The sequence below is a fragment of the Lepidothrix coronata genome, unplaced genomic scaffold, assembly GCF_001604755.1.
Source record: "Lepidothrix coronata isolate B3197 unplaced genomic scaffold, Lepidothrix_coronata-1.0 Scaffold164, whole genome shotgun sequence".
Lineage (NCBI taxonomy): Eukaryota > Metazoa > Chordata > Aves > Passeriformes > Pipridae > Lepidothrix > Lepidothrix coronata.
This window is the reverse complement of record NW_016690344.1, coordinates 1873269-1888817: the sequence shown is the minus strand read 5'-3', so window position 1 is coordinate 1888817 and position 15549 is coordinate 1873269. Positions and strand designations below refer to the sequence as shown.

The following is a 15549-nucleotide window of genomic DNA, read 5'->3' as shown; positions in this document are numbered from 1 at the left end:
GTAGTGATCTCCAAAAGTCATATTTACCTGAATTTTACCCACCATAGTTACTTAATCAGGAAACAACTAAGAATGGAAGACTATAAAAATGTTTCTTTTTCTTCTCAATGCAAATTTGAACCAAGTAACTTTCACAGTATCCCCCTCTGCGGTTAGTGACTTTCCTGAATAGCTCTACAGGGAAGTAAACATAGGTAAACATAGGGATTGTATTTTCAAATCCTCAGAACAAGGTGGACAATCAAGCAGATGCAGTAGCCAAAAGGGTATTTTCGATTAACGTTTTCCTAAATTATTTAGATCTCAAAACTGACAGGATTTAACAATATAGAGTGTTATATGAAATACAGACAGAGGCATGTTTAAACATCTTAAGAGCATTTCTCTTAACACTAATTCTGAGACACTGCTTTGAGACATTGTGTTCGGCTACTTCAGTATTCTGATCTGATTATTAACTGACTACTAAAGCATTCAAAACTAACAAATCAAAGCATAAAGAAAGAGTATGCAGATGCCACTCCACAATACTGTATTTCACAAAAATTATTTCAGTTCAATCATGGTTACTTGAAAATATATTTCAAAAAAACAATCATATGTGGTTTAAAACTGGCTACACCTACACTCTGAATTTACAAGCACAAGTGCACTAGTTACATAAAAGGTTTTAATTTGCTTAAGATTTTTTTATGCAAAAATTGCACTAGTGCATTAAAACTGGTATAAAATCCCCACTTCAACTAAACTAGTACATCCCACAATCTAAATACAAAAAATATGATTTCCTCTCAAATTACAGTGGTCAGACATGAAAAGATGTAGTACATGCAATAAATACATCTGAAATGCTAGGAGGAATGAGTGTTTCAATTCATCTATGACCAGAACCTGTATGTTGCAAGTGTCTGAAGTCAGGAATGGCATGAGGAAATGAATCCTGGAAGAAGCATCTTTTCATTGCTTGAAAAAGGAATCAATAGCTTAATTGTTATTAGTTTGTGTTTCACGCAGTTAAGAGTGATTCAGTGTGTTTTTCCTACTATGAAATGTAGTTCCCAGAAGAAGGAAAAAGACATACAGTTTATATGAAAGGTTTCTCAATACTTTTCCTCTACTGTATAAGAAGGATTTCCACACTGGCATAACAGGCAGACATCACAGGATTTTACAACAGACCCAAACATCTAATCGAGATGTGGCTCTCAACAGCCAGTTTCTCCAGCCCTCATTGCTTAGGGAACTGCAAATGCTACCAATGAAAATAAAACAACCCATTCCTTTCCTGAGTCTAGCCATACTTCACCTTTTCCTCCTTCAGCAGTAAATTCACAATGGTGATTTCAAATGAGAGCTTTGCAGAATACACAAGACAGAACTCACCACGGAGCAGGTAAAGAAGGACACTCATGCATGTTTTCACTGGGAAGGTCACTGAGCATCAAACTCAATGTTATTTTCACTCCCTCAACACATAAGCTCCTTATCACACAGAAAACTGCAGCACTGTCCATAACTGACATCCAAATATTGGAGAATGCTGGAGAATATAAGTTGTAATCATGTTGTAGTTACTTCTAGTCCACACAGATGTTATTTCTAGTCTTGTAGTTTTCACAGATGTTACTTCTAGTTATTTCTAGTTTTCATTGCTTTCAAAACACAACAGAGTGAAAGCAATGTAGCACTGGCTTTCTGAAAACAAAGACAATTGCTCCAGGAGATGCAAAGTGTTGTAATTCATGCTTCTTCCTTGACTTGGTTTAAGACATTAGCATTTGCACTGAAATTATTACACACTGCTGCTCACGTTAGCATATACACACAATGGAAGGCTGGGTTACCTACTCAGCTGCCTTGTATTCTTGCCCACATGTCAACCCCCTCAAACGTCACCAGCTAGCTTCCCAAGCCATCAGGTTCCTTATACAACATGTATGTCACTACAATACCATGTATATGGAAAAGAACCTACACAATTATAAGAGAACAGAATTTAGTATTACAACAGAGAACACAATATTACAGTCTTTAACTGCTTGACTCATTATCAAACTAACCATTTTAAAGTCCATTGTAATGCAATCAAATCTGATACAGACACCCAGTCAAACCCAGCATGCTTCTGCCCACCCACCAAGGCAGAACTGGGATTCATGTCCCTGTGTAACACCCAAAGAGTTTTAAAATAAAAACCAAAAGTATTACATAGGTACTCCTTTCTTTCTAAATGCCACTTGATAGAACTTGATGACAAACACCAATTACTGTGGTGAAAATTACTCTTCATACTTTCATCGTGCCTCCATCTTATACATTTACTTTCAATGATCATATACAATGCCCATATACTTTTAAGGCAACTACAGTAACAAACTACATGATTACAATAAAACCGGGGACAACTACTTTCTGTTTTTCTTGCACAGTCAGTGTCAGTAACACCATACTTCTACTGCCACAAACTGCACATACAAAAATTACTTCCTACACTACTTAAATGCTGTAACTTAAGGGACAGACACTTACATGCAGAGCACAATACAGTTCAGAATAAAAATGAGAATCTCTAATTGGCACTGGAGAAAATTAGATTCTAACTGCATATGCTGTATTTTGCTGATGACAATGAGGTTACCATTTGCAAAAAAAGTGCTATGAGTTCCTTAACAACCAACAGGTTATTAAGACCTTTGTCATATAACTCATTAGAAATGTGACATTTCCAACAGCAGAGAGCCCTCTAGAGCTACCATGGGAAAACAGTTCAGCAACCCTCCCAAAGAAGGGCACCAACGCAGCTTATTGCAACACCTGGGCTCTTCACGGATTCCCCTTCAGCTACTGACCTGGTTCAGCAGAACAGCAATCAAACCCCAGAATGAAAAAACAGAAGTCACATTTTAATTTGAAGAATATGGGAGCTAATATTTGTTGAATTGCCAGTGAACTTGGAAAGCTTCAAAATGCAATAATGAGTTTTGGGGATGTTGTGCAAGGACTTGAAGAGATACTTATTTATAATACAGATGTTTTTAAAACATCACCAAATACCTGAAAAGCCAAATTTTACATTACAGTGCATCGTGACACCAAAATAAGTGGCACTTTGTGAAGTTTAAACAACATGTGGATATATGCCTCATAGCACAGAAAGTTCTCCCTATGGAAATGCCCTCTGAATGTAAAATCATTTCTACACAGAAAATATATTCTGCTGAGCTTATTATAATAAGGTTTACAAACTTTCACTAAAACAGTATTCAAAACAACACAAAAATGAAATTTATTTAATTGGTTATTAGATGCCTTTCAATTACCTCCACTCTTGTGCTTGCACTGCAGCAACCAATCATTAAAATTAAATTACAAACTGAAAATCTCTACTTACACAGCATGGAATTTCCTATTCCCACCTCCCCAATTACAATAAAAGTTTAAGATAAATTACAAGAAAATAACTGAATATTCTTTAGCTTTACTGTCAAGACTTACAACTGTGAAAAGCAGTAAACACAACTTTATTACCACCTCATTGTGACCAAAAATTTCAGCAAGAATAAACACACCCATTTTCTCAGAACCAGAACCCACTGAAACATAATATTTTGGGACTGACTACTGAATTATAGCACACCAACCACAGGTTTGGTTTCACATTTTAAGAGCCTAAGTTAACCACTGAAAGCTATGAGCTTAACTTTCTGCACATTAATTCATCAGGCTTAATTATGATACCAGTTTGTCGTGTGCTTAGGGAACAACAATCTCTTGGACACTTTAAAGAATTCACAAACAGCCTTCAAACATGCTTTCATGGGCAAGTATAAAGTAATGTTTTATTACCAAAATAAATTTCTAAGAGCCAACACTTCACCGGAGGGGGGAGGTGAAGAACAAACTTGCAATGAATATGATGAGAAGAGGTAGTATGTCTACTCTGCTGGCAACAGCATTAAGCACCCTTTTTTGATCTCCAGTGAAAACTCAAAAAGCCATAGCAAAACTTTCCTGTACAGACAGAGAAAATTCAACATCTCAGTACCCCAACGAATTCATGTTAGGACCCTGGAAGTTAGGAGTACAGTTCCCCATTGGGGCTATTTTTATCTCAGGCCCACTGATATATACAACAACGCACTTCTAAAGGAGAAAATTTTCAGAACAAAAATTACTCCATTTTACATAAATTGGTTACTTCTCTGCCCTAAACCCCCAAAAGCTCATGGACTTAAACTCCAGTTATGTTGGGACACATGGATATGCTACGTTTTTATAAGATTTTTATTCTATCTTAGATTCAGTTTTCAGTGCCTAACAAAATGCAATAGCTATCATTGCTTCCATGCTATTAATAGCCGTGATCCTTTGATATTCTGAAATAAAGTTATTGTCTTATTTTAGAATCAAGTACAATCTTTGTGCATCAAGAATTGGTGCCATAGAAGACAAGGCTTAGATATAGAAAACAAGGCTTAGATATAAAAGAAAAGGTACATTCAGATTAAATTGGTTGTACATGCCTGTGCAGACACCAAGCAGATCCACACCAGGACTGGGGGGAGCAAGAACACAGAGGCATCCTCATTAGAAACATGTCAGGACAGTGAACTACATGTGTAAACCAAGGGTCATAGCGGAGTCCTCAGCTCCTTTACCCTACCCCCATAAAATGTGTTTCTTCAGGAGATATATGGGAACTAGTTACAAAAGTCAAGCAATTAAAAAGCATTGCTGAGGTATTCATGGGACTGTACCAGCCACAAGTGCCTGACAGATCTGCTCGTGTGCGAGTCCCTGGAGAGCCATCACACTTCAATTACTATCACTAACATTAGTCATTATCAGGCTGGCTCCAGCCCCCAGGGAAGGCAGCTTGTGATGACAATATCCAGCCTCTCCTTGTAAAACAATTCATTAGGCAAAGCGGAACAGCTGGGGCAGCCACGTGGATCTCTGCAGAGTGGCCACCCCACCGGGACCTCCAGCCCCCCTTTTCCTTTTGGACAGAGGCAGCCACCGCCCCCATGACAGCTGTAAAAGCCTCTGGGGACACTTCAGGTTTAATCAGTGCTCCTTATACTCAGGGGAAGCATTTGATTGCAAACTTAAACTAATGGCACTCAGAAGGTTACAACAATCATCAGATAAGAGGCTTTAGGGCATTTTTATCTTGTTCTAATGCTCACAAGTTAATGAGGCAATAAGAGACAGATACTATCAGACTTGGTCTAGCAACATTATACAGATACGATGTTCAAAGTTGCCTTACTGGAGATGCAAGAGGAAAGGTGGCAAGTTCATCATTGGTCTTACAAGAAGACTTCATCCTCAAGACAACTGAAATCACTCAATAAAGAGACAAAATATTTGGCAAATTTTCACATAGCTTTGTATGCACTATCACTGGATCCAAAAAAGAGAAAACTGAAAAAGAATGTAGCAATTGTTCTACCAAACAGGTAAATAATTGCCAGTATTACTATGGATACATACTAATAATTTTTAACCTTTATGCTGCTTGCAAATAGAAATCCTTTGATATCTATAATGTCTGTAAATGGCTGAGAACAGCCTCGCTTTTCTTAGTTATCCTGCCTCAGTCCCAGGCTGAAGAGCACTTGATGCTAGGATCTGTTTCATCATCACATTCTCATTTTACTTCTACTGATGACAGACACAATATTCTAGTGATGCCTTCCTGTGGCATATAATAGCAGCAAGTAGGAGGAAACAACAAACAGCATACAGGAAAAGATACTTAACAGTAAAGGCTTTATATGCTGGTTTTAAAATCTGTGATTTTTCTAATGTCTTACAAAAGCAAGTTAACGTGAACTCCACCTTCCAGCCTCGGAAATAGGACGGGGCACGTAAGAAGGCAAATAAACTAACCAGGCAGAACAGTGGTAGTGTCAGAAACTGAACCAAGTCTTCAAAGTCACACTTTAGTGAGGTTTCACTAGGATTAGCTGCTGCTCTGCAAATAGGTCCAGCAACCTATACTGGGGAAGAAAATCCTTTTTTCACTCCTGCCAGAAGCCAAAATTGATGGGAAAACATTTCAGACAGAGATGATACAGGGATAATCTTTCCAGTATTTGTAAATACAGAGTAAATGTTCTATTAACACAGAAGAACAAAAGTTTTAATTGGATAAAGGCATAGACTGCAAAAGATTTTTAAATAATAAACACAGATCAGTTGTAAAGGTTTGAGAGTCCCTGCTAGAGTGTTTCCTGAGATTTGTTTGGCATTTTTGTGTTTTTAAACGACAATGGAAAAATGCACATAACCTTATGCTTGATCAAACTTTTCCCCATCCTCAATTCCTCCACTGACAGTAGTCTACAAGTTATCCTGTCAGAATAAGAGTAGCAAAAAATAGGCTTCTGACAGTATAATGTAAGAATATTTTGTTTGTAGTCATGTTTCTTTCTGTGCCAAACATGTGGCAGGCAGAAATGCTTTAATGTGACAGACCATTCCTTCACTTTTGTGGCTAAAAGCTCTTCAGTCAAGCACCATTGACCCTCTACTTGTCTAGACAGATGAAGGTGGTTTCACTGTTCATTTCAACCAAGATACACAAGACCCTCTGTGTATGCTGAGGACCATTCTCTTTCTCTGCTCAAAGAATTACACTGAATGGACTGTATCTCCCTATCAAGTAAAATGGGCTCTGCAGCCCACATTGCTCAGACTCATAATCAGCTCTATGGATGGAAGTATTTGAAAGTCCATTCATCATCCTCCAAAAGCATAAAAGCCATCACTGCAATACAAGAATTCTCAGGTTTGTTGTTCCTAATCAGGCTGCTCACATAGCGGCACATCATGGAGTTCCGCCTGCCTGAACCTCATAAGCTGAACCATTTGGTGCTGTGGGGAATGCAGGCTCTGAATGAACTTAGTTCTAGAAAGGATCTCAGAGCACAGAAATATTGAACCACTGGATGGATGATCTGGGCTACAAGGGCTCAGGAGGTCTCCTAGTAAAAGTAGGGTCAATTATGAGGTCAGATCATGTTGCTTAAGGCTTTATTCAGTCAGGTCTGGAAAACCTCGAAGAACAGAGAGTGCACAATGTGTTCCACAACTTGACTGACCAAAGCTAATATTGCAGATGTCTTCACAAAGCACAAATTAGTGCTCTGAGTAGCATACCAAAAATGCTGCAAAAGTTAATGGTGATGGATCAGATGAATGATCACAGTTTTCAAAGCAGCTTGGTCAGTTAGTCTTCAGATTAATCAGATTTCTCCCTCTTTCCCCACTACCATTGATAAGGTTCCCTTCTCTTAACCATAGGAAGTATCTAGATCAACCTTCACTCTATCAACATAAATTCAACAAGTCTTTTCCAGAAAGGATCAAACTATTGCAGCACTTCTTCCTACCATCAACTAAACTATAGGAGCCAAAGGGGACTTTCAGAAGAAACATTTTTAGAAATGAATACCAGGGTATAACTAATGTTTTGTGTAGGGTTTTTATTGGTTTGTTTTGGGGGTTTTGTTGTTCTTGTTTGTCATTCGTTTTGTTTGTTGGGGTTGTGGGGTTTTGGGGGGGTTGTTGTTTTTGTCTTGTTTTAATAAAGCCACTAATACATTCTGGTTGAAATACCTTTCAGAGGTGACCTTTGTTTTACCAAAATCAGATTCACCAACTAGGTATGGGGGTGTAGATAAAGCAAGAAGGAAGATGAGAGAAAAGGAAAAAAGACATTTCAATAAAGTTCAGATAAAAAGCATCTCATAATAACTCAGCTTTTATTTAGAGTGTTGATGCTGCATTGAGCATCACTCACTAAGATCAACAGCAGTTATCTGGCAGCTTTTGGGCCACTTAACATGTGGTCCTTATATATAACTTAGGAAACTCAATTACCAGAGCTAGATGGGACACTGTCTACCACTGGAAAAACTTCTCTTTGTGCTTCCAACTTCAGGCTCTGGAATAAACCATGCAAGGGCAGATGCCATCTTAGTATTTCTAACACTTCTATATCTAACGTCATTTAAAAGCTATCTATGCTAGCTATCACATCATCATTGTTTATGATGATCTCCCTTTGGTAAAAGGTGCTCATCAGACTTAAAAAATTCTATCAGCTCCATTTGGGGGTTTCAATATATACTTTACATAAGGGAAATTGGGGTTTTTACAGTCACTTTGGATATTTAAAAGTAATTCTGTGACAAAATAATTATCTTCTTACTGTGACGAAAACTTAGTAAGTCATAGACAAAAAAAATCCAACTTGACCTATAGAACCTAACAAAAGAAGATTCCATACAGACAAGTATCTACAACAGGCATCAAACAGAAAATAAAAGCAAAGAGAAACTGCAGAAGTTTGAAATTCTGACACATTTAAGAGAGTTTTGGAGATTTTTTTCCCCTTTCTCTAACTCCAACAGTATACACCTCCTTCTGCAGCAAGCACAGTCATCAATGCCTGGAGACTACGATGTTGTATTTACTACTCACCATTGATATCCACTATAGCACTTCCCCCTCAGAGTAAGGGAAGGGCAAGAAGGCAAAGATCCAGAAAATTCTTGAAACTTACAGAAATATTTATTCTACTTTACCAACAGACAGAGCACACCCTAAGGATCCATGCAGTATTTTTTCCATATATGACAGTTATCTAGACACAGCATTTGTTTTATGGTAAGAATGCACAATTTATGCATATGGGTAGTCACATCTGATATCAGTACACTGTATCTCCCTGATTTTATATTTAAGAACCACCTCAACCTACTTGCTTTTTTTGGATTTTTTTTCTGCACACAAAGTGCAACTCAACCACACACCCATTTATTTAAAAAAAAAACAATAGCAGCCAAGGAGGGGACTCAATTTCGATCCTCACCACTGCAACCTAATCTCCTGGTAAGTTAATGCAAATCAAAGTGAACACTTCTCTGACACTGGTAGCAAAGCGTGTTCCTCTCCCAAGAGAGACCTGTAAAACAGGACAGTCACTGACAGCAGTACAATTACTGACACAGATACAGACTTTATGGACATGTTTATCTCTGCTGTAAATCCACACTCTCTCTCCACTCCGATTCATGAGTCATAAAGAAATTGCAGATAATGAAAAAGTTGGAGAAATTTACAGCGTGTCGGAAACCTCAGACAGCCAGAAGAAATTAAAGAGCTGACTGAGGATAAATCACACAGGTACAATTAAAACTTCCTATACCTTCTTCACTTCCAAACTGGGGCACAAGCCAATGGAGATGATGAAAAGTTGAGGTCATGACTCCTCTGACTGTAATAATTTCTTAACTACCTACATGTCAAAATTAGCCAATTCACCGATCACATATGAATGGCAATTTCAAGCAGGCATTCTGCTGTCTTGCTTTTCCAGCTGGCAGTGCCCTGGAAAAATCCTGCCTGTAAATAAGCCACCCAGCAAAAAGTATAAGGAAAGGTGATTTCCTTGTCCTTCTGCAGATGCAGAGTATCTGTTACCACAGCATTGTGCATTAAAATGAAGAAGCAGATCTACAGCATGGGAGGAGAGTATAAAAATAATTGGTAGAAAGGCCAAGGTTTCACATAGAAATCATAGCACCTTGGACATTATGGTGACAGGGCCATATAAACATCTGAACAGACAATTTAAGCGTACTTTTCACCTCTCTGAAAAAAAACAAAACAAATAAGGACAAAGGATCACTATGAATGTAAATTGGAAACAGTCTTCATATTTTTTCCTACTAAGAAAAACTAAACCAACCATTTCAGCTGATTGTAAGCACCTGAAAATCTCTGTGATCATTTCCTAACCCACAAACAAACCATCCAAAATGTGACATTTTCTGGGAGAAGTCAACTAATTCTGCTAAGCAACTCCTTAAGCTAACTGAATACTGCAAAAATCCAGTGTCTAAAGAGCATAATTTTGTTGTCCAGCTATAGAAGTCTTCCTTTGAGCTTTTAAGCACACGAAGTATACTATTTCACACAAATTCCTTGTCAAACATAGTACCATATAACAAAATAAGTGAGAAATATGCTTTCAAGCAAAACTGAAACATGATGAAGATTCATTCAGCAAGGCAAGGAATGTAGAAAACTAACAAAAAAATTAGTTGCTACAAAGAAAATTCTAAGCAAAGCAGAAATGAGTGAAGTACACGCACCTCAAACTGCTTCCTCCGATGCAGGGCAGCTCACCTTGCAAGTAAATAAACCGTACATTTTAAGTTTAAGAACATAACAAGCACTAGACTTGGCAGAAAATGTTCTCTTCCGTGTCCAACATATTTAGAACAATGCAGGTGATTTCAACACATATTTTCTTCTTTCTTGTTTTAGATTAATACAGATACCCTAATATCTGTACTTCCACAGGTGCCAGCTTTTAACAAAGAAAAAGTGAGCATCTTCCTTACTCTTTTGTCAGCAGTCAAGACTGTAAGAACATTGTATATCTTTGTAATAACTGGCACTGAGTCTTCTGCTGTGAGATCTAGATTTAGATCCATGTCACATGATCCTTTCACTTTATTTCCTTCTTGTTTCTCCAAAAGATAGCTCTCTTCTCCAGCTCCACCACAACACTTTAGACAGTCTTATTTCTCCAAGGAAACAGGGAAAGAGTTCTTGTTAAGGAAAGAGTCTGCTCTTCTACATGGATTTCAAAACCTCATTTTGGCTAATAAGAAACCGTAAGAATCCAATTCACTTTTCCATGCAACTTCCCAGACTGCAGAGAGTGGACATACCGTTTTTACCAAAATGGACCAACAAGACATTTCAGAAGACACCCTGAGACAGATTAAAGCACTCTTTACTTACACATATCTGTTCATATGTTGGTTTCCTATAAATGTAAGAACATGGAACATTTTGTTACAAACAATTGTACATACTGACCAGAAAGAGCACCAGGCAACAGTAATGTAGAAAGCGAGGACACATTCACAACTGTGGAGTAAGGCTTCCAAACTCAAAAAGCCTATGTGTTGCCAGGACTAAAGAAAAAGTGGTTATGATCAGGAGATATTTAGATATTTTTATCTGATCAATTACATCACTGCTAGAAGCTTGTTTGGGTACAAAGGCCGGGTGTTTTGCATAGAGCCTAAAAAGGGCTGCATGTTTGTGCCGTGTAGACACTCCTAGGAAAGACAATACATTACACAAAAGGAAAGAGATGTTTCACTAAGAGGATACATTGTCTTCCCTCCTTTCCTTATTTTGATTCTAATTCAACAACTTTGTATATACAAAGTTCAAGTTCAATAAGTGCCATGCTTTGTTTTGTAGTTTAATAGACAATATAAATTCAGTCCACCAAAGACAGAGCCCCTGATTTAAACATATCCTACCTACGATCAGCATAAAAAAATAAACTCCACCAAAAACTTGATGACGAGTAGCCTGCAAGGATCACCAGCAGAACTAAGGGTATGTGTTTAAAATATGCTGCAGTTAAATCCTGATGAAGGAAGAAGATGGAACTGCTCTGCCCCTCCAAACCTACAAAAAAAGCTGAATTTGCAGGCAAGAGAACATGACAGACAGCATTTATCTGTGAAAAATGAAAAATGGAAGACAAACAATCTAAGAAAGAGTGGCGATCTGTACATAACTTGGAGTTCAGAAGGACTCCTTTATGATTTTCCAGAAACTTCAGAGGCTGCAGAGAACTACAATTCACAAGGACAGCTTAACTTGGGAGCAAGGTAGCTGTTCCTCATTCATGTGCTCATCCATCTCCTGCTGGATCTGAAAGGGTCCCTCCATTACAGGGACATCTCAGTGATTTCTGGTAGTCGTTGCTTAACTAGCAGGCAGTCTAGCCTATTACTAAAATAAATGAACAAAAATACCCACTGTCAAACAAAAGGTCCTTCCAACCCACCACCCTGACTGACACGCCAACAGCAAACACCTCTAGAAGAGTGTAAGAACAGGGAAGCACATAGCTGTACCTGCCTAGTGATCTCTCCCTGCTTTCTGCAGCTCCCAGATGTCCAAGCCTGGTGACTTCTCAGTGGTCAGACACCCTTGATGGATTTATCTTCCAATAATTTATCTCATTTATTGAGTGAGATAAACTCCACACCCACAACATCCAGTGGCCATGAGTTCTCACTTTAACGTGCAGCACAAGTACTTCCTCATGTCTGTCCTGACACACTCTTATTCTGTCTGGCTCCTGGACTACAAGAAACAGCGAAGAGTCATTCCCTATTCACACTTACACTGAATTATTCAGTTTTACATATCTTTTTCACATACTGCTTCGGCTGTTTTTCTCCAGGCTAAAAACTCGTAGTCATTTTCTTATTCTTCTTATTAAGAAAAACCATCACTGACTGACTATATGCTGGCTGACTTTTCCTCTATCAGTCTGGTGCTATAAGATGACCAAACTTCTGCTGTTCACCTGCAATCTCCCTGGTCATCCAGGTCTAATTTGTGGGCCCTTGATAGCTAGCATCAAATAGCTCTTCCACTGCACCCTGGTATTTAATTTGCTTTAATGTATATGGAAAATAAATAAGCATTACAAAGAAAACAGCAGCAAAGTTGCTAGAGTCCAGTGAAAGACAGGACACACAAAACCATGGGACACTATAAATAGGGAGACTTGGTTGAGCAGGTTCAGGAACTGTCTCATTGCTCTTGAAAGAGTATGAGGACTTAACATTAGATAATACAGTAATTCCTAATTTTATAGCAGGAACATCACAAACTAGCTTCAACTCCAGATAAAAATTCAATCTAACACAAGATATTAGACTAGCAAAAATCACTGACAGGGAAATTATAAATGGCATTCATATCTCTTTCGTCAGTTATCCCATATTTTCTAATCTTTAAGGCACAGACAGCACAAAAGCACTATTACCTTCACAAAGATATTAGGGCTTAAAAAGAATAGGCTTTGGAGGAAGTCTTGCACTAACAGTATCACCAAAACTGTACTGTGATGGAGTAACAGCCACATAATCTCTCTGGCATCAGTGAGATTTTATAAATGTGGCTGTGATACCAGGTATCTACATTTACATTTTAGGACTTCCGAACCAGTACAGCAGGTGTTACATGAAAAATATCAGAAATTCCCAGGGAAGCAATAGCAGGGCCTTCAGAAAGTCCCTGGACAACCACATTCTTTCAATGACACAATGCTTTTCCCACTTCCCCATCCTACATATCTGTTACTTTTATACACATAGGTTTGTTCCAAAGTTTGGAAAAAACACCAACTTTTTATTTTAATTTTTTTATAACAAAAACATTTTTCTCTGCATATAGTTCTCAGATACATCTCTCTGTATACATATATTCCAAAGGATGACAGGGCACATCTTTAAATGCATGAGCTTCCCAGAGCTGCTAGTTCATGAACCCAAGACATCAAAAATCTTCTAAAGTCAACTTTCAGTTGCTGTGAAAGGTGCAATGGATCATACAGTGGAAAACCAGATGTAGCAATCTAAATTTGCCGTTATTTACATGAAGCGTTCGGAAATTTGCTGCTTTCTGGGCCACAAACATTGAGTCAGGATCTGTGACTGAGTTCCCAAGTAAGACCTTTCTCCTCCTGCTTGCCACATTAGCTGGGGTCTCCTCATTCTACAGTGCTCACTACTCCACTCAAAGCAAAGCTGGAGAGACAGAGAGCAGGAAAAAGCCCATAACATAAGCCTGTACCCTGTTTTCCCATCAAACTTCTGCCACCGGCAGAAATGAAACTGACTGGCTGCAGCTCACATTCAGAAAAGATATTATGCCTCCCAACTACATGAACAATTAAAAGTAGGTGTGTTCATTAAGCCCAGTTCCTTCTCCCACCCTTACAATAGCCACATTAACAGGGACAGCAAAATCAACACAAAGCGGGATTTTTAATACTAAAAATTATTTCAATGTATTCTAACCAATAAAATAATCGATTAACAGAAAAAAAAATAGAAGCTCTAATGTGAGAAGTTTGGACTTGATGATCTTGGAGGTCTTTTCCAACCTAAATGATTGTGTGATTCTGAGAACTGAAGCAAAAAAAGCAGCAACAAGCAAAAGGAGGCAAGGAAACACAAGCTGAGACCTCAGAAGAGGTGCTGAAAAATAATTTATTTTCAGAAGACTTTATTATTATTGATACAAGGTCCTGAGCCTGGAAGCTGCTGGAGAACTCCAGAACCACCTCGTAGCAAAGAATAAACACACAAAAGAGACCCAAGGATAGCCTATCTTTTAAGAGGACAGCAAAAATTTAAAAAAATAAATCATCAGTTCATGCTACAAAAATCCTGTTTCATTCAAGGAAAGCTATCCTTTGATGTGAATTCTGTGCTAAGGAAGGGAAGAATATTCTGCAAGGAATATTCTGAGCGAGAATCCGCCTACTAGCATGCCAGGATGACAGTGGAAGAACAGAGGTCAAACAAGCTGGAAAGAAAACATAAATTATATATTTACAAATTAATTTGATTCACAGAAGCCACAGGGCAGTCAACAAACTAGCCAGGGTGACAGAAAGTAAAGGTAACCCTACGGGAAAAAGAGGAAAGGAAATTAGTTGTAGAGAAAAGAGATCTGATAGAAGCAAGCAACCAAGTGAGGATCTGAGAAATCAATGGCCAAAAAGTTAGGGACAGCTGGAATTATAGATAATAAGAACATGGAATCCAGATAATAGTATTCAACCATTCTGAGATGAAAGCAGTGAACATGGACAAAATATTCAATAAATTTCTTGCACATTTGTTATGAAAGCTCAGTTATATAGACAAAACAGTAAGAGAGTTCATATGAATTCAAGAAACAAAGCATGTAATTCAGTAATTATTAATTTATCAAACTACATCACGTCAAATGAACTGTTCAGATATCTAATGTCAGTTTTGCAATAGTACCTCTATGAATAAACTTTTCAAAAGGTACACAGTCCCACATCACTTTGCCTAATGAATTCTAATACAATATCAAGAAAGTATGCTGTGATCGGGGTCAATAATAGATCTGAGAACACAATTGCAATGTCACTCAATAGATATATTTTTCATAGAGTTCTGCAAGAATCACCCTGGTCCTGCACAGCATTTTATTAATAACTTGGATGAAAATAAAAGTCTTTGAAAATATGAAGGATTCGAGGTGGGATGTAGAAGATTGGAAGCAAAAGTTGCTAACATAATGAAGCAGAACTGTCTCTCACACTCAGTGCTGATAGAACATTGGAAAATACTGTAAAAAAAGACAATGCATGTTCTGAACAGAAAATACATCACAAAAAACAATCTTGGGAAGAACAAACCGTGACTGAAATGACAGTTTTATAAAATGAAAAGAAGCAAGACTTCTATGGGAGGCCTCATGCTGCCATCTAGAGGAGACTGGTCAGCAGTGGGTTTCAACCTGCTTTTGACAGACTATTTCCATTCACCAGCTAAGAGGGGACTATTAAACTTAGATACACAAAGATATCATCGAATCCAATATCTCTGAGACAAAACTACAAGTCCCTTTAATAAACAGATATTTTGGATTTTCCTTCTTTTT

At 38.0% G+C, this 15549-nt stretch overlaps 1 protein-coding gene across 4 annotated transcripts in view; it reads right to left on the bottom strand.

The window, feature by feature from the left end:
• The window catches only part of LIN52 (lin-52 DREAM MuvB core complex component), a 56701-nt gene that overhangs the window by 37646 nt on the left and 3506 nt on the right, over positions 1–15549 (bottom strand). Inside the window, exon 6 of one of the 4 annotated variants that reach the window (XM_017829375.1) lies at positions 8569–9666. The exons of 2 other annotated variants lie outside the window; for them this stretch is intronic. In XM_017829375.1, coding sequence (XP_017684864.1) covers positions 9665–9666 — 2 coding nt within the window. In that variant the 3' untranslated portion in view covers positions 8569–9664. Of the gene's footprint in view, positions 1–8568; positions 9667–13532; positions 13653–15549 lie in introns of those variants that run through there. One more of the 4 variants, XM_017829374.1, reaches the window with a different exon arrangement.